Consider the following 22,708-nt stretch of genomic DNA (forward strand, 5'->3'; position numbering starts at 1 on the left):
TGGTCATACTTTCACAAGTAATAAAAGTACACCAATACTTTACACAGTAAATGAAAACTCTTTATTTAAATTAATTTGCTTACTTTATATTTAGGACATATAAAGGCCCAGCTTTTCAATTCTATAGACTGGTCAAGGGAAAGCTCTTGAGCTGGCCAATACAATTTGAGAAGCAGTTGGTCTTTCAGTTTTTCCTGAAATCACAAAAGTGGTAATTACTCTGCATATAGCTTTGTTCATATAATTTATAATGCACTGTTCACTCTGCAATATATTCTAAAAAATATACAAATCTAACATAACCAAATTAGAGATGTTTGATAGGCAATTGTCTCTTTAAAACAGTTTGGGAATAAATCAGTATTCCTACAATTCTATTTTAAACTACAAAAAGAACAAATTCATATAAAATTACAACAGATTAGACAAACTTTTTCCAAGAAAAAAAGATATCAACTCAATCTTCCATTGTGTGACACATGAATATAAAACAAAAGTTACAGTTAGTAATGCCTGCATTGTTTAGCTATGAACTGGTTGACTTAACTCTTAAAAAAACCACTATACAGTATTATTGCACTCCATGACTGTGCAGTATTTGGAAACATGCCAGCACCGAAAGATGTCTTGCATTAAGGTTTTTTCAGGAGGTACAACATGACTGAAAAGAAAGCATCCAGTCTGCACTAACAGCTTGCTGTCTTCAGTACAGGCCTTCATAGGTTTCAGTCACGCTGCCTTTGGGAAAGTGTCACTTAATGGCTGAAAATACAGTGAGACAAAAACATTGTATCAGTGGACAATTAGGTCAAAACAATAAAAACCACAGTAAGTTGTTTCTATGATGTATTTGTACACACTGTTGCAAGTCTGAACATCTTCAATCCTGAACTATGGAGAAAACCTATGTGACTCCATAGCCTACTCCACCTATATTAGAAATATATACGTATAATTCAGTTAAGTGACAACTAATGGGTGTGAGGGGGACATTGTCCATAAATATATTATGCATGTAAACACTAAAAAGGGAAAGGAACTACATAGGAAGGTACAGGAGCTATAACTAGGAGTACTGGGATTAAGTTGAGGAAAGGAAAAATTACGGCTGAAAAGCAGAGTCTTTCTAACAGAGGAATTTGCTGCAGAATCATCTCCAGAGGGTAGTTATGGAAGATCTTTAATTGGGACATTTAGCCAAAATCTAGTTAAAGAACTAGACGAAAAAAAGTGCATAGCCAGAAACAGTATAGTACAATAAAACCTGCCTTCGGCCTGGTCTACAGAAGAGTTAGATTGACGGAAGGCAGCTTACATCAACCTATGTAAGTGTCTACACTACAATAGCGCTCCTGCCGATGCAGGTCACCCACTACATCGACCTAACTCCACCTCGGTGAGAAACATAGTGCTTAGGTAAACGTAGCTAGGGTGAGACAGTTTCTGTGTAGATACCATGTTACTTACATCACCTGTTGGCTGACAGCTGGGAGCTCTGCTGCCACCTCCCAGTGAAGGATTAGAATCATAGAATATCAGGGTTGGAAGGGACCTCAGGAGGTCATCTAGTCCAACCCCCTGCTTAATGCAGGACCAATCCCCAACCAAATCATCCCAGCCAGGGCTTTGTCAAGCCTGATCTTAAAAACTTCTAAGGAAGGAGATTCTACCACCTCCCTAGGTAATGCATTCCAGTGTTTCACCACCCTCCTAATGAAAAAGTTTTTCCTAATATCCAACCTAAACCTCCCCCACTGCAACTTGAGACCATTACTCCTTGTCCTGTCCTCTTCTACCATTGAGAACAGTCTAGAACCATGCTCTCTGGAACCACCTCTCAGGTAGTGTAGCCAGACAGACACCGCCCCCCCTCTCAGACCAGCATTGCTGGAAACACAGGAGGAAGCCGGAACAGGGCACTTAACATATATTCCAGCACAGCCTTTGAAGCTGTGAAAGCACAGGTGTGCTGCTACAATGTGCCTCTGGGAACAGATACGACGATTAAGCTCACAGCAGGCAGAGGCCCTGTGACAGACATGGCTCTTAGCCCCTACTAAATAGCGTGATGCACACGCACCAACATCCTAGGTGGGAAAATATTTACCCTGATAAAAGAAATGTCCAGTAGTCGAAACTTATTGTTTCTCTCCCTTGCAAGTGTAAACTACTCTTGTGAAAGCTGGCGTCACCCAGACAGACCAGCCCCAATTTGGCATAAGAAAGGAGAAAGAGAATAAAGGAGTACAGAGGTATAAGTATGGGACCTACAGCACCATGATTTTTGAGTGCTTTTCACTATCTATCTGCTGGTCAGATAAGTGACAGCCTCCCAAGGCTTGTGCAGCTAAGAGGGTCCCTAAGCCTTGTCCCTTATTCGTCTTTCCGCGGAATTGAGTGACCGATCCTGGTTTGGCACCGCTGGAATCGAGAGATGCAAGGAGGGTAAGAAGCACCCACACCTGATCTCCTATCTTTAGTGTACACATATTTTGAAATAGAGCTCTATACTTTGTTTTCTTTCTTTGGGATTGTGGCTTCAGTTTTGTAACTTGTTTGTGTGTGTAACATCTCTACATTTAAATAAGTAGGCACTAGCAATTTTGTAACCACATGATTAGAATCTAGCTTAATAAATTTTGGTAACCATTTATGCATAAGCCTGACTTGTTTTCTCTGGTTTACTGTAAAGCAGCCAACACAATTAAAGAACCTCAGCCGTTTTGGCTCTAAAGCCTGGCCATTAGGTGAGAGTACTAAGAGCCTAGCGTTGAGTTGTGCCACCTCCACGGGGCAAACTCTTGGGGCACCTGTCAGTCAATCCTGGCTGCCCGCTGCGAAGGAGCTCTGAGCTCTAGCAGTTAAAGTCACGGGTGTGGAGAGGCTCTTAGTGCTGCCATTGGGGCACCTGTCAGTCAGTATTGACTGCCCGCTGCGAAGGAGCTCTGAGCTCTAGCAGTTAAAGTCACGGGTGGTTAGGACTTTGGGGCATCCGTCAGCCTAGCCCGGGCTGCCCGCCGCGAAGGGACAGTGCGTCCTAGCGGTTAAAGTCACGGATGGTATAAACGGGCATAGCTGGCACCTCACCAAACATCCTTGGCCGTCGGCTAACAGGTAGTTGAAAGCAGCTATCAAATCCCCCCTCATTCTTCTCTTCTGCAGACTAAACAATCCCAGTTCCCCCAGCCTCTCCTCATAAGTCATGTGTTCCAGATCCCTAATCATTTTTGTTGCCCTTCGCTGGACTCTCTCCAATTTATCCACATCCTTCTTGTAGTGTGGGGCCCAAAACTGGACACAGTACTCCAGATGAGGCCTCACCAATGTCGAATAGAGGGGGACGATCACGTCCCTCGATCTGCTCGCTATGCCCCTACTTATACATCCCAAAATGCCATTGGCCTTCTTGGCAACAAGGGCACACTGCTGACTCATATCCAGCTTCTCGTCCACTGTCACCCCTAGGTCCTTTTCCGCAGAACTGCTGCCTAGCCATTCGGTCCCTAGTCTGTAGCTGTGCATTGGGTTCTTCCATCCTAAGTGCAGGACCCTGCACTTATCCTTATTGAACCTCATCAGATTTCTTTTGGCCCAATCCTCCAATTTGTCTAGGTCCCTCTGTATCCTATCCCTACCCTCCAGCGTATCTACCACTCCTCCCAGTTTAGTATCATCCGCAAATTTGCTGAGAGTGCAATCCACACCATCCTCCAGATCATTTATGAAGATATTGAACAAAATCGGCCCCAGGACCGACCCCTGGTGCACTCCACTTGACACCGGCTGCCAACTAGACATGGAGCCATTGATCACTACCCGTTGAGCCCAACAATCTAGCCAGCGTTCTATCCACCTTATCGTCCATTCATCCAGCCCATACTTTTTTAACTTGCTGACAAGAATACTGTGGGAGACCGTGTCAAAAGCTTTGCTAAAGTCAGGAAAGAATACATCCACTGCTTTCCCTTCATCCACAGAACCAGTAATCTCATCATAGAAGGCGATTAGATTAGTCAGGCATGACCTTCCCTTGGTGAATCCATGCTGACTGTTCCTGATCACTTTCCTCTCATGTAAGTGCTTCAGGATTGATTCTTTGAGGACCTGCTCCATGATTTTTCCGGGGACTGAGGTGAGGCTGACTGGCCTGTAGTTCCCAGGATCCTCCTCCTTCCCTTTTTTAAAGATTGGCACTACATTAGCCTTTTTCCAGTCATCCGGGACTTCCCCCATTCGCCACAAGTTTTCAAAGATAATGGCCAAAGGCTCTGCAATCACAGCCGCCAATTCCTTCAGCACTCTCGGATGCAACTCGTCCAGCCCCATGGACTTGTGCACGTCCAGCTTTTCTAAATAGTCCCTAACCACCTCTTTCTCCACAGAGGGCTGGCCATCTATTCCCCATGTTGTGATGCCCAGCGCAGCAGTCTGGGAGCTGACCTTGTTCGTGAAGACAGAGGCAAAAAAAGCATTGAGTACATTAGCTTTTTCCACATCCTCTGTCACTAGGTTGCCTCCCTCATTCATTAAGGGGCCCACACTTTCCTTGGCTTTCTTCTTGTTGCCAACAAACCTGAAGAAACCCTTCTTGTTACTCTTGACATCTCTCGCTAGCTGCAGCTCCAGGTGCGATTTGGCCCTCCTGATTTCATTCCTACATGCCCGAGCAATATTTTTATACTCTTCTCTGGTCATATGTCCAACCTTCCACTTCTTGTAAGCTTCTTTTTTATGTTTAAGATCCGCTAGGATTTCACCATTAAGCCAAGCTGGTCGCCTGCCATATTTACTATTCTTTTGACACATCAGGATGGTTTGTCCCTGTAACCTCAACAGGGATTCCTTACAATACAGCCAGCTCTCCTGGACTCCTTTCCCCTTCATGTTAGTCCCCCAGGGGATCCTACCCATCTATTCCCTGAGGGAGTCGAAGTCTGCTTTCCTGAAGTCCAGGGTCCGTATCCTGCTGCTTACCTTTCTTCCCTGTGTCAGGATCCTGAACTCAACCAACTCATGGTCACTGCCTCCCAGATTCCCATCCACTTTTGTTTCCCCTACTAATTCTTCCTGGTTTGTGAGCAGCAGGTCAAGAAAAGCTCCCCCCCAGTCGGCTCCTCTAGCACTTGCACCAGGAAATTGTCCCCTACGCTTTCCAAAAACTTCCTGGATTGTCTATGCATCGCTGTATTGCTCTCCCAGCAGATATCAGGAAAATTAGTCACCCATGAGAACCAGGGCGTGCGATCTAGTTGCTTCTGCGAGCTGCCGGAAGAAAGCCTCATCCACCTCATCCCCCTGGTCCGGTGATCTATAGCAGACTCCCACCACTACATCACTCTTGTTGCTCACACTTCTAAACTTAATACAGAGACACTCAGGTTTTTCTGCAGTTTCATACCGTATCGGGGGGCAGTGATGAAGGAGAGCCTGAGCTAGGAGGCAGGGCTCCTGTCAGCCCCATGCCCGACAGCCCAAGTCCCCCGCACATGTTCATAGTGGGAACCCTCCCCTTCCTGAGGGCTGACAATCAGCCGTAGCCAATTTCACAGCATGAAATTTCGTTCTTGTCAGTTTCAGGGCTGCTATTATTTCACATTTGGTCTCTGGTTCCAGCTGTGAACCCCTCCCAGGCTGGACCCAGAGAAGAAATGTGAAATAGCAGCAGCCGTTAAATTGACAAGAATGTCATTTTCACGGCTGGTAGGCTCCCTGCTCTGAAATTGAGCCTAGTGCCTGGCTCACAGCTAGGGTGGTCAGCCCTGGTGTGAAGGGAGTCCAGCTGTGAGTGCCCCATAATGCCCCACTGCAGTCGGTGCAAGTACTTCTGGTGAGGACATACACCACTGGCAGAAGGAGGGTACTGTGGATACTAACAAGCTGATTTAATTACTGCAGTAGCTGTAGGCCAACTTAATTTAAGTCGAGCTAATTTTGTAGTGTAGACAAGCCCTTGGGGACCACCTCTGAAGAGAGACCACCTGTCATGAGCAACTACCTGCAGAGGCCATGGACCACCAGATTAGTGTTGCTGTACAAACCTTTGAAGAGCGATTATCTCTTACAAGCAATCACTTTTGCTAACCCCCATGAGTGGTCGTTCTTGGGAGGTTTTACTGTATTATCAGATTTAGAATCCTGTTATGTTAAATCAACAAAGAAAAAGTTCTATGCTATTCCAAAACCAAAGTTTACAATCTATGTTCCCAGCAGTAAGAGAACACTTTCCAGAATCCTGCAGCACATATCCAATATGCAAAACATTATACAGGGATTAAGATGCGTCTCTGAATAATGTGGAAGATATCTGATTTTTTTTTAACATTATGTATCCCTCTGGTTATTGTGTTGCTTGCTAAAGGATAAGTATGGGTTAAAGTCAGGCTTAAGTGGTTTTGCAGAACCTAAGTCAATGGCTTCATATAAAAAATAGAGGTGTCAATCCCTTTGAAGTTTGATCTCCACCATGATCTGATCAATAGGCTGGCTGGCAGGATTCACTCAGTGCAATAGCAAGAGGAGATGGAGTTGGCCTGGGTCAACCACCAAACTGAATGAGTGCTAGGTACTCTCTAAAGCTTTTGGCAATAGACTTAAATGGACAATGATTTTCACATCAAGGGCAACATTTCCTGAGTCTGTGTAATTTCCTTCATTTTATAGGCGTTTTTCCACATACTGTCATAAGGTAAATCTTTAGCTTGCATTATCATGAAGTGTTATGTAAAAGTTATATTACACTAAAATGTAGGGCTGTCAAATAATCAGTTAACTCACGTGATTAACTCAAAATTAATCGCTATGAAAAAAATTAATCGCAATTAATCACAGTTTTAATCGCCGTGTTAAACAGAATACCAACTGAAACGTATTAAATATTTCTGGATGTTTTTCTACATTTTCAAATATATTGATTTTAATTACAACACAGAATACAATGTGTACACTGCTCACTTTATGTTTTTGATTACAGATATTTGCACTATAAAAACAAGAAACAGTATTTTTCAATTCACTTCATACAAGTACTGTAGTGCAATCTCTTTATCATGAAAGTGCAACTTACAAATGAGGGGCTTTTTGTTACATAACTGCATTAACAAAACGATGCAAAAAACTTAAAGTCCACTCAGTCCTACTTCTCGTTCAGCCAATCGCTAAGACAAACAAGTTTGTTTACTTTTACAGGAATGCTGCTCACTTGTTATTTACAATGTCACCAGAAAGTGAGAACAGGTATTCGCATGGCACTTTTGTTGCTGGCACTGCAAGGTATTTGCGTGCCAGATATACTAAACATTTGTATGCCCCTTCATGCTTTGGCCACCATTTCAAAGGACATGCTTCCATGCTGATGACACTCAATTAACACATTTTTAAAATTTGTGACTGAACTCCTTAGGGAAGAATTGTAGGTCTCTGGCTCTATTTTACCCGCATTCTGCCATAAATTTCATGTTCTAGCAGTCTTGGATGATGACTCAACACTTGTTCATTTTAAGAACAGTTTCGCTGCAGATTTGACAAAACGCAAAGAAGGTACCAATGTGAGATTTCTAAAGACAGCTACAGCACTCAACCCAAGATTTAAGAACCTGAAGTGCCTTCCGAAGTCTGAGAGGGATGAGGTATGGCACATGCTTTCAGAAGTCTTAAAAGAGCAACACTCCGCTGAGGAAACTACAGAACCCAAACTACCAAAAATAAAAATCATCCTTCTGTTGGTGGCATCTGACTCAGGAGATGAAAATGAACATGCGTTGGTCTGCACTGCTTTGGACTGTTTTCAAGCAGAACCTGTCATCAGCATGGACACGTTCTCTGGAATGGCGGTTGAAGCATGAAGGGACATATGAATCTTTAGTGCATCTGGCACATAAATATCTTGCAACACCAGCTACAGCAGTGCCATGCAAAGGCCTGTTCTCACTTTCAGGTGAGATTGTGGACAAGAAGCAGGCAGCATTATCTCCTGCAAACATAAACGAACTTGTTTGTCTGAGCAACTGGCTGAACAAGAAATAAGACTGAGTGGACTTGAAGGCTCTACAGTTTTACATGGTTGTATTTCTGAATGCAGTTATTTTTTTGTACATAACTCTACATTTGTAAGTTCAACTTTCACGATAAAGAGATTGTACTACAGTACTTGTATTAGGTGAATTAAAAATACTATTTATTTTGTTTTTTACAGCACAAATATTTGTAATCAAAAATATAAAATGAACTCTGTACACTTTGTATTCTATGTTATAATTGAAATCAATATATTTGAAAATGTTGAAAACATCCAAAAATATTTAAATAAATGGTATTCTAGTATTGTTTAATAGCAGGATTAATCATGATTAATTTTTTTAATCGCTTGACAGCTCTACTTAAATGCTAAATTACAACTCACCTAAATAGTTTTTGGATCAGAAACTCCTGAACAGTGGCCTGACTATTCTGCTCAATTGGATCTTTGGCTTGAACAGCCATTTACCATACAATCCTTTGCATTGCTAATTAATACGGTAGCTAGTGACTGCAGCACAAGCAAACAAAAACCACCTCCCATTCACCCACACACTTACAAGAAGTTTTCAGTGCTGCTAGATGGGGCTATGATCGATGATGGTGCATTGACTCCATGTGCACATTGAGTTTCATTTCATTATCAAGAATTTGGACAAGCTGCTGCATGGAAGGAAGGTGACCAGACTCCAGCTTAGACCACACTGGAACATCTAACACAAAAAAGGAAAAAAGCACACAATTAGAAGTACACCTCTACCCCAATGTAACACGAATTCAGATGTAACGCGGTAAAGCAGTCCTTCGGGGGGAGGGGGGGGCGCGGGGGAAGGCTGCACGCTCCAGTGGATCAAAGCAAGTTCGATATAACACTGTTTCACCTATAACGCAGTAAGATTTTTTTGGCTCCCAAGGACAGCATTATATCGGGATAGAGGTGTAGTAGGAAAACCTGTAGTCATCTAATTAGAACCAAGAAGTTTAACAACAGTTTGGTCTTATATTCAGGAAGTTATCTGGAACAAGAATCTCTGCAAGCCTTTGAATGTATTAAAATGAAGTACAGCACCCTGCATCCCAAATGATTATGGGTAAGCACTAAGCTCCTTGCTTAAAAGGCACCATAAGGATTCAGAGTCAAAAATATCCATACCCTTGCTGTCCTCAGCTACTAACAGATTCCCTCCCTCCCCCAGACATGGGTGCAGTCTAGATTTTTGGGTCTTTTAACCATAGCTAAGGCTTAAATCTTGTTGGTCTGATCAGCTTTCAACTCATTTCTATCCACCTGTAATCTGTTTAAGGCTGAATGAAAAAGGTCTGTACTTGCCAAGACCAAGACAGAAGGCTGTTTATCCTGTAACACTTGGCACATTTCCTGAATAGTTTTCGTGGTCAGCAATGCCCTCATATTTACTCCTGGGGGGAATTCTGCGCCACTGCACGTGTGCAGAATTCATGTTCCCCACAGATTTCTTTACTTCCTCGTAGAAAAATTACTTTCTGACAGGGAAGCGATAAGAGCAGTCACGTACCACTCCCTAGCAGCACAGATACCAGAGCAGCTGGTGGAGAGGTAAATCACTGCAGGGTGAAGTACCCTGAGCTGGGATCAGCTACTAGTCCCTGCTGGGCTGGAGAGAACAGGACTTCCTCTTCCCCTGCAAGAAGAGGCCTGTGCTGTGCCAGACCCACCCCCAGAAACCTCCCCCAGCTGCACGAAGCTCAGCATCCTCCCCTGCTTCCATCACTCCTTAGCTGTGGGGGGAGAGGTCACTGTACAGAGAGCTGCTCCCCGCATCCACCCAACACCTGTACATCTGGACCTCCCATAACAGCCAAGCCCAACCCAGTACATCCAGAACCCCCTAGCCCTCCATACCCAGACCCCACCCCACTGAATCTCAACCCCTGCATCCAGACACCCTGCTTCCAGACCCCCACCCCTGCACCCAGACCGCCCTCCACTGAGATCCCTGCACTCAAACTCTGACCCTGATGCCCCACCCCCTGCACCACCACATCCAGACCCCCACGCCACTGACTGCCAACTAGCTGCACCCGTGTCCCCCCCGCTGAGACCCCGATACCCAGACCACTCCACTGAACCCCAACAACCTTCACCTGGAAGCCCCTGCAGAATCCCATTGCCCCTGCACCTGGAACCCCCTCAATGAGCCTCTGAGCACCCAGATCCCCCCCCCCCACATAGACACCCCCCCCCCAAACTGAGCTGCCTGCACCCAGACTGTCCCACACAGAATATTCTAGAATAGTACACAGTCAATTTTAGCCATCATGATACATTACATGTAAGCAGTCTCAAGCAGAAATGTTCCAGTGCACTCAAAACTTAAATAACCCCGAACTTCATTCTGATGCAGTTATAAAGCCAGTATAAAACCACACAGCCTTGAGTTACATGATTATAGTGGCCAGAGCCACAAAAGAAACAGGCCACTGCATTCTGCACTGCATTAAGCTTGTGGCAGGCCTGCAATGGCAGCTGTCAGTAGAATGTCACCTCCTGGTTGGATTAATGTAATAGAAAGGAATAGATAATTATTTGGAGGTCCAAATCAGAAAGGAAAGATTACAAGAAAGATTACAAGTTCCAGGACTGCTGCAGATGAAAATTGGCACTATTAATCCAGTAGTAGTTGCTAAGATTCCAGAAGTAGAAATAGCTCAGCTCTGAGACATATTAGCCAAGAGAAGGGACATAAACCCACAGAAGAGAAAGCAGACAACTCCCTCCCTATTTCTTCCTTGGCTGACCAGTATCACCTATGTCTTGTGACACAGTGCTTACGTAAGAAAGAGCACTCACCACTCCCAAAGGGGATTTCAGAGTAATGAGGCACCACTAAAGGAAAGCTTAAGTTTTTATTATTGTGTTTTTAAATAAGCAGTTTGAAGTCTACATGTATGTCTTGTTAGTAATCTAGTACCTCTCTTCTTTATGTTTAGTTATAAGCAGCATTTAGTTCACTTTTAAGTAATAATAAGTTTCCCCCAGGTGAGCTTCAAGATGAAAGGCAAATAAGAACCACCTTATACAACCTACAGACAGTAGTTATCCAATATGTCAAAGAGTTAACATCTACAAATTTCACAGGTAACTGCTTTATCTTATTTGCTCCCTCATTAGTTCATTTAGGAGAGGCTGGTAGCCTTGGAGAACTCTTGTAGTATATAGCATACGTATAGCATACACAAAGCAATTCCTTCAAATAACATTCAAAACTCACCATTCAAAGTTATTTCAAATGCACCTGTTGACATACACTGGTTCTCAATCATATTGCTCAGGAAGAAAACCATCATACAAGCATAGACCTAGAACCAATTAAGAATTAGTGTGAATTTCAGAGACAATGAGGTCTTGTGAACCATGCTACATCTTTACAAACTAAAATCTTTTCAATTGTGATCAAAGCCTTTTCAATTGTTAATTTGCACTTTCTCAAACAAGTTTATAGTCACATAATTGTTTAGTATCTTCCTTGCTTCCTAATCTAAACAGTAGTTTGTAAAACATTTTCTTGCTACTCTGTTCAATATTGTTCAATATTGAAGTAATATTGAACCACTTGATTCTTAAGGTTTCATTTTCAAGTATACTGTAAACTAAGATGTATCCACTTTAAGAAAACCATTCACATTCTGCAGAGCCAGAAGGCAGATGTACAATTTTAACAGTGTTTACATGAAAAACCAGTGAAAGGATTTATCGAAGTACTCTCCACAATAATCTGAGTAGCCAGAAACAAATATTCTCTGCCTAAATATATGGTACCTTTGATAAATGTAAGTTAGTCATTGTACTTTTTTTCCCCCTGGCAAATCCTACTAGCATTTTCCTTCCACACCATTCTTTTAAATTCTCTTATGGCATTATACACCAAGGATCAAGTGATGCAATCTTCAGTAACATAGCATTTGGAGATTTCATAGCTAGTACATTTATTTATAGTTTTAACTTTTCATATTAAGTATTAAACACCAGTCTGTTCACATTGGTATCCAGGAACCAATGGACTTAGCATGAGAAATATTCAGACCAATAAAACTCCCAGCCATTTCTTAGTGAAGTCATTAGCAAGGTCAGGGTATTGTGCAGGACAGCTGTATCCACTACTTTGTTGGTTCAGCTTGTTTTGTCAATCAAGTACTCTAGTATTTCCATATGTTTCAATTGACTGCTAATGCACACCTACCTCACAGGTAGTTAAGTTTGAGGTTTGCTGCACCCATAATAAACTCAATATTTAAAGATGTGTCAAATTACAACAGCCTTAGGGCTTGTCTACATTGGCAATTTACAGTGCTGCAACTTTCTCACTCAGGGGTGTGAAAAAACATGCCCCTGGGTACAGCAAGTTTCCGCACTGTAAAGCACCAGTATAAACAGTGCACCAGCACTGGGAGCCATGCTCTCAGCACTGGTAGCTACGCCTCTCGTGGAGGTGGTTTTTTTAAAGTGCTGGGAGAGCTCCCTCCCAGCGCTCTGCCGTGACTACACAAGGCATGTTAAAGAGCTGCTATGGCAACACTTTAGCGTTGCCAGTGTAGACTAGCCCTTAAAAGCATAAACCAGATAAAGTTTGTCAATTATTATTTTTTTTAAATTAGAGGGACTCTTCAGAGTTGGAGTTAATCAATCACTTCCAAGAACAGCCAGTTTAAGAACAGAACTATTACGAAAAGAACAGTGTCATTTTAGGATTGATTTTACGGGATATTCATCTCATCAGTAACGAAAGTTTCCCTTAAGGCATGCAGGGCATATTCTACAAAAGAAGAAAGAATATTCTGAAGTTCAAATAGATATCTTGCTTTTCTAAAAAATGAATAAAAGGGTTAATAAGAAATAACTAACAAATAGCCAGGAGTTCATGCTAAAGGAAAGACAGGAGTAACACCTTAAAAAAATTAATCCATACATTTAAAAACTGTGACTCTACTCTCAGTGACTATGTAAAAATTACTCCCTACTGACTGGTAAAGACTCCCTTTGTAGCCCGTCAATGCTACAGCTTTATCTTTTGGTGCTCCTTTTACCATATTATCAGTCTGGAAAGCAAAAGACCAGCAATCAAATCTGGATCTATGACAAAAAACCCAAGCACCATTGATAGGGCCCTACCAAATTCATGGTCCATTTTGGTCAATTTAACAGTCATAGGATTTTTAAAATCATAATTTTCATGATTTCAGCTACTTAAATCTGAAATTTCACGGTGCTGTAATTGTAGGGATCCTGACCCAAAAAGGAGTGGGGGATGGGCTGCAAGGTTATTGTAGTGGGGGTTGCGCTACCCTTACTTCTATGCTGGTGCTGGCAGTGGCACTGCTTTCAGAGCTGAGTAGCTGGAAAGCAGCGGCTGCTGGCTGGGAGCCCAGCTCTGAAGGCAGAGCCACGGCCAGCAGCAGCGCAGAAGGATGGCATGGTATGGTATTGCCACCCTTTCTTCTGCACTGCTGCCTGCAGAACTTGGCCCTCAGTCAGCAGCCACCGCTCTCCAGCCACCCAGATCTGAAGGCAGTACAGAAGTAAGGGTGGCAACTCCACGACCCCCCTAAAATAACCTTGCGACCCCCCTGCAACTCCCTTTTGGGTCAGGACCCCCAATTTCAGAAACGCTGGTCTCCCCATTAAATCTGTACAGAAAGGGGTAAAAGCACACAAAAGATCAGATTTCACCACCCGTGATGCGTTTTTCATGGCTGTGAATTTGGTAGGACCGTAACCATTTGTCAAGGTTCCTTCCCCACTCTGCACTCTAGGGTACAGAGGTGGGGGACCCGCAAGAAAGACCCCCTAAGCTTATTCTTACCAGCTTAGGTTAAAAACTTCCACAAGGTACACACTTTGTCTTGTCCTTGAACAGTATGCTGCTACCACCAGGAGTTTTAAAACAAAGAACAGGGAAAGAGACCACTTGGAGACATCTTCCTCCCAAAATTTCCCCCCAAGCCCTACACACCCCCTTTCCTGGGGAGGCTTGAGAATAATATCCTAACCAATTGGTTACAAAATCATCAAAGACCCAAACTCCTGGATCTTGGAACAATGGAAAAAAATCACTCAGGTTCTTAAAAGAGAGATTTTATTAAAAAAAGAAAGGTAAAAATCATCTCTGTAAAATCAGGATGGAAAATACTTTACAGGGTATTCAGATTCAAAACACAGAGGATCTCCCTCTTGGCAAAACCTTAAAGTTACAGAAAACAGGAATAAACCTCCCTCTTAACATAGTGAAAATTCACATAAAATAAAAAACTAATCCGCCTTGCCTGGCTTACGTATACTGGTTGCAATATTGGAGACTTGGATTAGGATGGGTTGGAGAAGATGGATTTCTGTCTGGCCTCTTTCAGTCCCAAGAGAGAACAACCACATAAACAAAGAGCACAAACAAAAGCCTTCCCCAACTCCACCCCTCCAAGATTTGAAAGCATCTTGTCCCCTTATTGGTCCTTTGGGTTAGGTGCCAGCCAGGTTAGCTAAGCTTCTTAACCCTTTACAGGTAGCAGGATGTTGCCTCTGGCCAGGAGGGATTTTATAGCACTGTATACAGAAAGGTGGTTACCCTTCCCTTTATATTTATGACACCATTGTTAAGAGCAATTAGAATATCCTTCCATTTGTCAAGTAAATTTAGATACTCCCTAATAAAGATTTTAGATATTTGTATCTTAAAAAACACCAGCAGTATACAAACACTCTGAATACAGATATTGCATCAGTTTCTATACAAGTCACAATAAAGTCAGCCCCTACCACCAAAAAGTTACTTTTAAAGGAAAGGAAATGGTGTACCTTATTTTCTTGGCCCCACTGCCAGATACTTGGAGCTTGCATGCCAAAGAAAGCGAAGGGATCCTTGCCGATAATTATTAAGCCTATTAATACTAGTTTGAAGACTGACAGGAAGGATGCTATGTGTCTATCAAAAGCAAAGACATAACAGTCACTAAGGAGATTTTTAGTTAATACCGCACCATGTTAGAGCCGAAATCACTCCAATTAGAATTATTTTCACACTGTATAATCAGAAATTTTATAGAAAGTAATACCACACCCATTTGTAAAATATATGGCTTTTAAGATCATCCAGAAGAGCAGAATTAGAATGTTTTTCATTTAACAAAAACATAAAACAGACATAGCATACTGTCTGGATGTCATTTTAAAGATATATTTAACAAAGTACAAGGATAAATACAACTGATATTTGTATTTGACACTTTGCCTAATATCTTAGGCTTGCAAATGTACTCAGTCTTTTATCGTATTTCAGAATAATATCCTCAATGATCGATGTGCAAATACATCCACTTGAACTGTGTTCTCTCAGTGAGTACATAAATCCCTATAACTCATCATGAAGGGGTTAAACCCACATCAGAGAACAATTTAACTTTAAAATTCTGTGTGTAAAGTCACTAAAGCTTTTAAAAATCTTCTGCAATGTTTATTTTGCCTCATTACAACTGGTAACATTTCTGCAAGAGGCAATTAGACAAGTAAGTGGTCCAGTAACCACTGCAGTACCTTTACACCAACATTAGTTTTCTAGCCTGTAAATTACTGAATACAAAAATAAAAATCATTCCATTTTCATTTATTTTCTCACCCTTCATCACCAGGTTTTAAATTATGTTTAAAGAAATTCTCCAGTTTATGATCAAGTCACAAGAAAACTAATTTTAAAATCTACTTCTCCATTCCTAGTGTAGCCTTTATATATATATATATATATTATGCAACATTATGTAAATATGAACAGTGAGCTACAAAAGAGATAGATGATGTGAACTAATGTCCAGGGAACAAAGGTGAATTTTGGCTACAATTAATTTAACCTGCCCTCAAATATTATGATACAGACAGATGTAATTTTTTTTGTTTTTGTCAAATATTCACATAAGGATCATCTGCCAAGGGAAAATATATCTCCGTTTCTTTTCTTTAAATCTGATTTAGAAATGAGAAGGGAAATACCTTCATATGGAAACTGAAAGACTTTACAAGAGACTATTTTAATACCTTAAAAAATTAACCCACACTTTTTAAACTGTTGTTCTACTTTGAGAGATATGTACAAATTACACATACAGCCATTACAGGTTCATTCTGCTAGTTTATAAGCAGATAAGCCATATACTTACCTATATATAGGTTGCGGAAGGTAGTTTTCCCCTTCAATGCGGATGTCTGGGTACCGCTGGCTAATAACCCGCATGTACTCCTCAAACACCCGCCTGTAGCCTCAGGAAACACTAGAGGGAAAAAAAAAAATTAACAACAATGTAACTTTGGACAAATGTTTATACTGACAGATCGTGAGGCATAGATTTGATATCTCTTTTTTTGGTAATATAGATATACAAACTCTCCATAAGTTCTCATGATCATTTAGAGTGAAATACTACTTTAACAATTTTTGACCAATTAATAGACTGCGCCACAGCAAAAAAGGTATTTACACCTTACAAATGAACTCAGAAATCAATGTTCTTAAACGTTCACTTAAGAGCCTTATACTGGATCACCTTCATCAGACAGTCATACCAATCAAGACAATTATCATTCATTCAGCTGAGGCTACAGCAAAATCCTAAATTGATACTTTATCCTGCTCTCATCAGTCAATTTAAGCAGAAATATGGTTAAAGGGGTTAAGGAAGACAAAGATTGTTTTCTACTTTCAGATTTCAGCCAAAAATCTTGAATGAAGACATCTATAAAAAGCTGTCTAGCTATTTAATACTACAATCTCTAACAGTCATGAGCTTCATACTACCAGCATAAAGAGAATATCCATTGCTGAGGTAAAAATAAGCAACTTCTTTTTTTTTTTTTTGACTGACAGTACTTGAAGGAAAGTGCTCTCAATAAAGTTTCTTTTTAGTGAGAAGTGTACTACAATCATTCTCATTAAATCTCAAACATTGTTGGAAAGGCCATGGTTTTGTTATTGTCTTGGACAGTCTAGCCTATTATAAACAGCTGTACCTTCTACAAATGAAATTATCTATGCTCAGACACAGTAGTGAAAATGAAGATGACAGACAGTATGGGGGGAGCTCTGAAAAAAGATGTTTTTAGCAGTGAACTGCCAACAAAATACAAAAATTACATCAACTTCATTAAACATGCAATGAATGCCTCCTCATCAAATAGTAAGGAGATTATTTAGCACAAATTATGACACCCCTCCCACACACACACTTTAGACTCTTTTATGTTTGTTTTTGTTCACTGAAACACTCCAGAGCACACACCTGAGACACCACAGGTGCCAAGAAATGCTCTTGTTGGAGCATGGAATCAACCCATAAGGAATCAGAAGTTCCTTTTAAAAAAAAATATGCAGTACTGCATGTTTAAATGAAGTTTTCCCATTTTATATCCTTTGAAATAAATAAATGTTACAACACTATGAAATATATTAAAGAGGATCTTTTCTAAATCTAGCACCAAGTTGGGAGTTGGGGAAGCTTCCACAGTAGTTGTCACGGACATTCTGAACTGTCACAGCATAGATGGAGCCACTGTAAAGGAGTCACAGGACCCAAGTAGAAAGACCCTCTATTTTTACTTGTATGGAATGCCCCAATCATTGGCTAGCAGGAGCACTCAAAACATATTATTGAAATAACGACAGTTTTAAATATTTTGAACTGCAATTTGGCCTTGAAACATATATAAGCTAGGTCTAATGGTATTTGCTTCATAAAACTAAGTAACTATTTAAAATAGTTTAAAAAGGCAATTAAACTATTTGTTTGACAAACCAAGAAAATTTGTCATAACAGGAAAATTGTATTTGCATGCACACAATTTTACTCTGAGATTTTACTTTGAACAAAAGAACTTTCCTATAGAACTGTGATATACTGTTGCATTTCCAGTAATTTCAATTAAGCACGTTTCACAGACTGTCAAGGATAGGTAATTTTAGTTATATTATTCTAAAAGTGAATAGACTGATGTCAAAACAAATGTCCATTAAAAATTATTATGGAGAGAAGAATTTAGATAATGAATACAGGGTCAAACATGCTAGTTTATTCTAGTAAACTATGAAGATGCTCACCTATGTCTTGTAAATGTAAAAACTGTTTCAGGTAAAATCTGATTGCATGTCTCATTAATATATGAAAATATATAGAAATAGTAAGTAAGAAAATGAAGAGCTATATTAGCTTGACTGAAGTTTGTTACTTGTAGTGTTTTATAGAATCACTAGTACCAATATGAAACGACTCCATTAATTTTTATGGGCTTGGGGTGCACATTCTTGCTCCAACATGGAATATTTTCTTCCTGCTGAAATGGCATTGCACGCTGTCTCAGTCAGGCAGTGGTCCCCAAACTGTGGGGCACACAGGACTGTTGGGGTGGGGTGGTGCGGTGGGGCCTAGGCCAGCCCCCACGAGGGGGCAGGAAGACAGTGCCACCCAGCCCCAAGCTGCGGCCTTGGCTCTGCTCCAGGCCCCCACTCTTGGTCTTCAGCCCCCACTCCCACCCCAGCTGCCACTCCGGTCCCAGCCCAGGGGAGCGTGGACACATTCTATTACTGGGTGGGGAGCACAAAACAAAACGTTTGGGGACCACTGCGCAGTAGGGAATGCTCGCCATGCTAATGACATCAGATGTCTACTGCTGTGAACATTGTTCACAAAGACTGGCAGCACTTGTGGAAAATTATACCAGAGACAGCAGACAAAATAACTAGTTCTGATAAAACTTATGACATGTAGCTAGATTTATCTTCTCCTATCAGAGATGATCAATACTACACAAAGGTAACATACACTCTTTCCTGCATAATTTTGGTGGTGATGTAGGACAGCTCTATTTCTGATCCCGAGTATAGCTTTTGTTTGGGTTTGAAGCACTATGGAACACATCAGTATGGAATACTGTATTTAATAGATGTATCTGTTATTTAAATATTAGATGAAGTACTATTTCTGTTACTAACCCTTTGCTGATTTGTGGGAAACCATTTTGTATGCTGATAAAATGTATCTTTCACAAAGTTGTATAAACTTAGACACTTCACATCTGTTTTAAAACCAAGTATTTCAAAATTATTCCTTGATATCCTGTCAAGACATGTTTTCCCTTTCAACAGCTACCACTTTTACAAATACTTACAGATACATCACAATATCATGTTAAAATTAAGTCTAAATATTCTGTTAATGATGTGACTTTTTTAAAAAAAGAAGTTTGGCTAGAAACTCAGCTGCTCATCAAATATAACAATTAATTGATGACACGTCCCCAGTATGTACAAAAAAGCGATAGGATAAAAAGTTAGTTTCAAAGGCGGAAATCTCATTTTTTGGAAATGGTCAGACTCCTTAAAATTATTGTCTATGAGCATTAGTATTACATATATGCTATATACTACCATCAATTCACAGCAGAGCTCCTAATAACATAAGCCCAAAGGTATAATGTCCTTTATGTAGTAACTAAACTTTTAGCTATTTGCTAAACCTTCTTCAACATCACTCAGAAGGAAACTATGCTCACCTTCAGGACCACCACTGCTTCTGCCCTTTCTCTACTTTCCCCATCCTCACACTTCTCCTCATTCCCTGTTTTTATGTACCCCCTCTTATCTTCACTCAGCATTTTCTCTCCTGCATCAACTCACAATTCCCACCTCCCCGTCAGATAAAATGATCCGCAATTAGACAGTTACTAAAATGAAGGGTCATCATTAATCTTTAGAGCCTACATCCAATAAGAATAATTGAGCCAGGTAAGTGCACACCTCACAGTCATTGTCTGCAGACTCAAGACAAAACCACAGCTGTCTAAACTCTGTTCATATTTGAAAGGTTTTCTCCACAATCATGAGGGCTAGTAACTTACTTTTGAAAAATGAAAGCTCAGATCCTGCAGAATCCAGTTATGCCCTACAGATGACAACCAAGAAGTGGGGCTGGATTCTCCCCTTGAGGTGGTTGTTTAATAGCTCTGTTTTAACCTTACAGTGCCCTATGAACCCTTTCTAGAGAAATGTGTCTTCTATTAAACCAAAAGTTAGCTATTATATCATACGTAACTTCCAAACTATTGCTCAATTTCTATCAAGGACTAGAGAGAGTAAGATATTTTCTCCTTTCAATATTAATTTTATAAATGATAAAGTTCCAGCAATAGCATTAAAAAACTGAAAGTGCCTCTATGTTATTTTAAAACACTAAGGCAGCTGGGAAGGGGTTTTTTGTTGTTGTTTAATTATTTACTGTTCTGTCTCTGAGTCCCAGTTGTGATGGGTTGCTATGCGAATGTAACCACAGTACACAAGAGCAGCTTAAAAATAGTCCTGAAAAGCAGAAACATTTTTTTTTAAATTAACACTTGCTGTGAAAGGGGTTAAAAGACTACTACTAAAGATTAACCAAAAAAACCCACGTTAAAAGATACGAGTTCTTCCTTGTTACATGAATCTCTGGTATATTTTAAAGAAGCAGAGATCATAAAGGTAAGGACAAAAATGTATTCAACACTGATTCGGTTATCAGAAAAATTCATCATTAAACATTTAATGTTCAAAAGAGGTACTGCTACGGTTTTAAGACCTAAAGTATTAATTGCTTCTCTGTAGTCTTCTGATTTCTTCTAGGTATCACTTACCCAAATCCATGACTGACACCCTGATTAAAGAAATGCAAGTCATTCTGGGTCCCAACACAAACTACACTGCAGATCTCAACTTTATCCATGTTATGATCTAAACCAAGTTCTTATTTGAGTCTCACTACTGTAAAGAACAACTACAACGAGAACGGGAAGGAGACATTAGACGCTACACACAAACACAAGTTAAAATATTACACAATTCGGCAACCTCAGCACGGGGGGGGGGGGGGAGATACGGAACTCACAACCCCTCCCCCCCAACACAAGAGAGCCTGACCGAGTCCGGTTTGACTAGCCCCCGCCTGGCAAACCTTCCCAGCAGCAGGCTGGCCACCCAAAAAGCTTGGCAATCCCGCCCTGACAGCGACCGCCCGGCGCAGTCTGCAGCCCCCTAGAGCCGCAGCGAGCAGGGCTTCTCCGGCCACCCGCCTTCGGGACCGGGGCTCAATCACCGGGCCCAGGGCTCCGCACGACCCGGGAAACTCTCGGGGAGGGAGGTGAGGCCCATTCGCCGCCCGCGCTCGCCCCCAGCGGGTCTCGGGCTTGGCACAGGGAGCCCCGCCTGCGTACAGAGCGGGGGAAGAAGCGGCTGGAGGCCCCTGCGCCAGCGCCCCGCCGAGGACCGGCGCTCCCGGAACCGAGCCCGGGGCGGGGGTGGCGGACGCTGCCGGCCGCAGCCCGAGCGAGCGAGCGAGCGCGCACTTACCAGATCTGGAACTTGAGCAGCGGCCCCGTGGCGTAGGCCATGCGCAGCTTCTTAGCCGGCAGGGCCCCCTGCTCCGCCGCGGCCCGGCCCAGCCCCGCCGCCAGGAGGAACAGCAGCACCAGCGCCCGCATCGTCCCTCAGCAACAGCCCCGGCACCGGCAAATGGAGGCTGAGCACGCACCGGCCGCGAGGCGAGCGAACCCCCACCGCAAGGTCACGGGAGCAGGAAACGAAGCGCGCACGCGCAGGGCAGGACACGTGAGGTGACAGTCACTGGAGGCCCCCCCCCCTTCTCTCTCACACACGCCGCTGGGCGCGAGACCCTGCCCGCGCGGGGGCGCGCGCGAGGGAGGCGTTCTGCGCACAGAGCTGGGACAGAACTGGCTGAGGCCAGAGGTTTCTGCTCCAGCCACTGCTGGACGGGGGGGGTCGGTGGGGGTGGGGCTAGCATGTCTGGTGCATAAACAATGGCCCTACCAAATTCATGGCCATGAAAAATGCCTCACAGACCGTGGAATCTGGTGTGGTCTCCCCTCGTGAAATCTGTATAGTATAAGGTAAGAGCACACAAAAGACCAGATTTCACCGGGGAAACCAGCGTTTCTCAAACTGGGGGGGGGGGTCCTGACCAGAAAGGGAGTTGCAGGGGGAGTCGCAAGGTTATTTTTGGGGGCCACAGTATTGCCACCCTTACTTCTGTGCTGCCTCCAGAGCTGGGCGGCTGGAGAGCAGCAGCTGTTGGCCAGGAGCCCAGCTCTGAAGGCAGCGCGGTGCAGAAGTAAGGGTGGCAATTCCATGCCATGTCAGCCTTACTTCTGCGCTGCTGCTGGCTGCAGTTCTGCCTTCAGACTGGGCTCCTGGCCAACAGCCGCCGCTCTCCAGCTGCCCAGCTCTGAAAGCAGTGCTGCTGCCAGGAGCAGTACAGAAGTACAAGTAGCAGTACTGCAGCCCCCCCCCCCCAATAACCTTGCAACCCCGACCCTATTTGGGTCAGGACTCCTACAATTGCAATACTGTGAAATTTCAGATTTAAATAGCTGAAATCATTAAATTTACAATTTTTTAAATCCCATGACCATGAAATTGACCAAAATGGACTGTGAATTTGGTAGGGCGCTAAAAATGACCCAGCAGCACCTTCTGCTGCTTGCCAGCAGTCCTGGGGCAGGCTTGCCAAGGAGATAGTTGCAGCAGGGCTGAGCGCTGCCCGCTGGCGCTTCAGGGCGGGATTGGTTATTATTGCTGTGGATTGGGGTAGTGGCTGATGGCCCCAGTGTGCCACGCACCAGCCACACACCCAACAAAAGAAG

At 42.5% G+C, this 22,708-nt stretch overlaps 1 protein-coding gene across 1 annotated transcript; it reads right to left on the minus strand.

Annotated features, from left to right (window-relative positions):
* Window positions 1-38: 38 nt before the first annotated feature.
* SELENOT (selenoprotein T) lies at window positions 39-21,647 on the minus strand. The gene is made up of 6 exons (XM_073359696.1): window positions 21,399-21,647; window positions 16,192-16,302; window positions 14,840-14,966; window positions 11,265-11,352; window positions 8,574-8,726; window positions 39-762 (listed from the first exon to the last, which is right to left on the minus strand). Exons 1-5 carry the CDS (start codon window positions 21,527-21,529, stop codon window positions 8,602-8,604), a joined length of 582 nt encoding a protein of 193 aa, XP_073215797.1. The 5' UTR covers window positions 21,530-21,647; the 3' UTR covers window positions 39-762; window positions 8,574-8,601.
* Window positions 21,648-22,708: the final 1,061 nt, after the last annotated feature.

This window comes from Lepidochelys kempii, chromosome 9, assembly GCF_965140285.1.
Source record: "Lepidochelys kempii isolate rLepKem1 chromosome 9, rLepKem1.hap1, whole genome shotgun sequence".
Classification (NCBI taxonomy): domain Eukaryota; kingdom Metazoa; phylum Chordata; order Testudines; family Cheloniidae; genus Lepidochelys; species Lepidochelys kempii.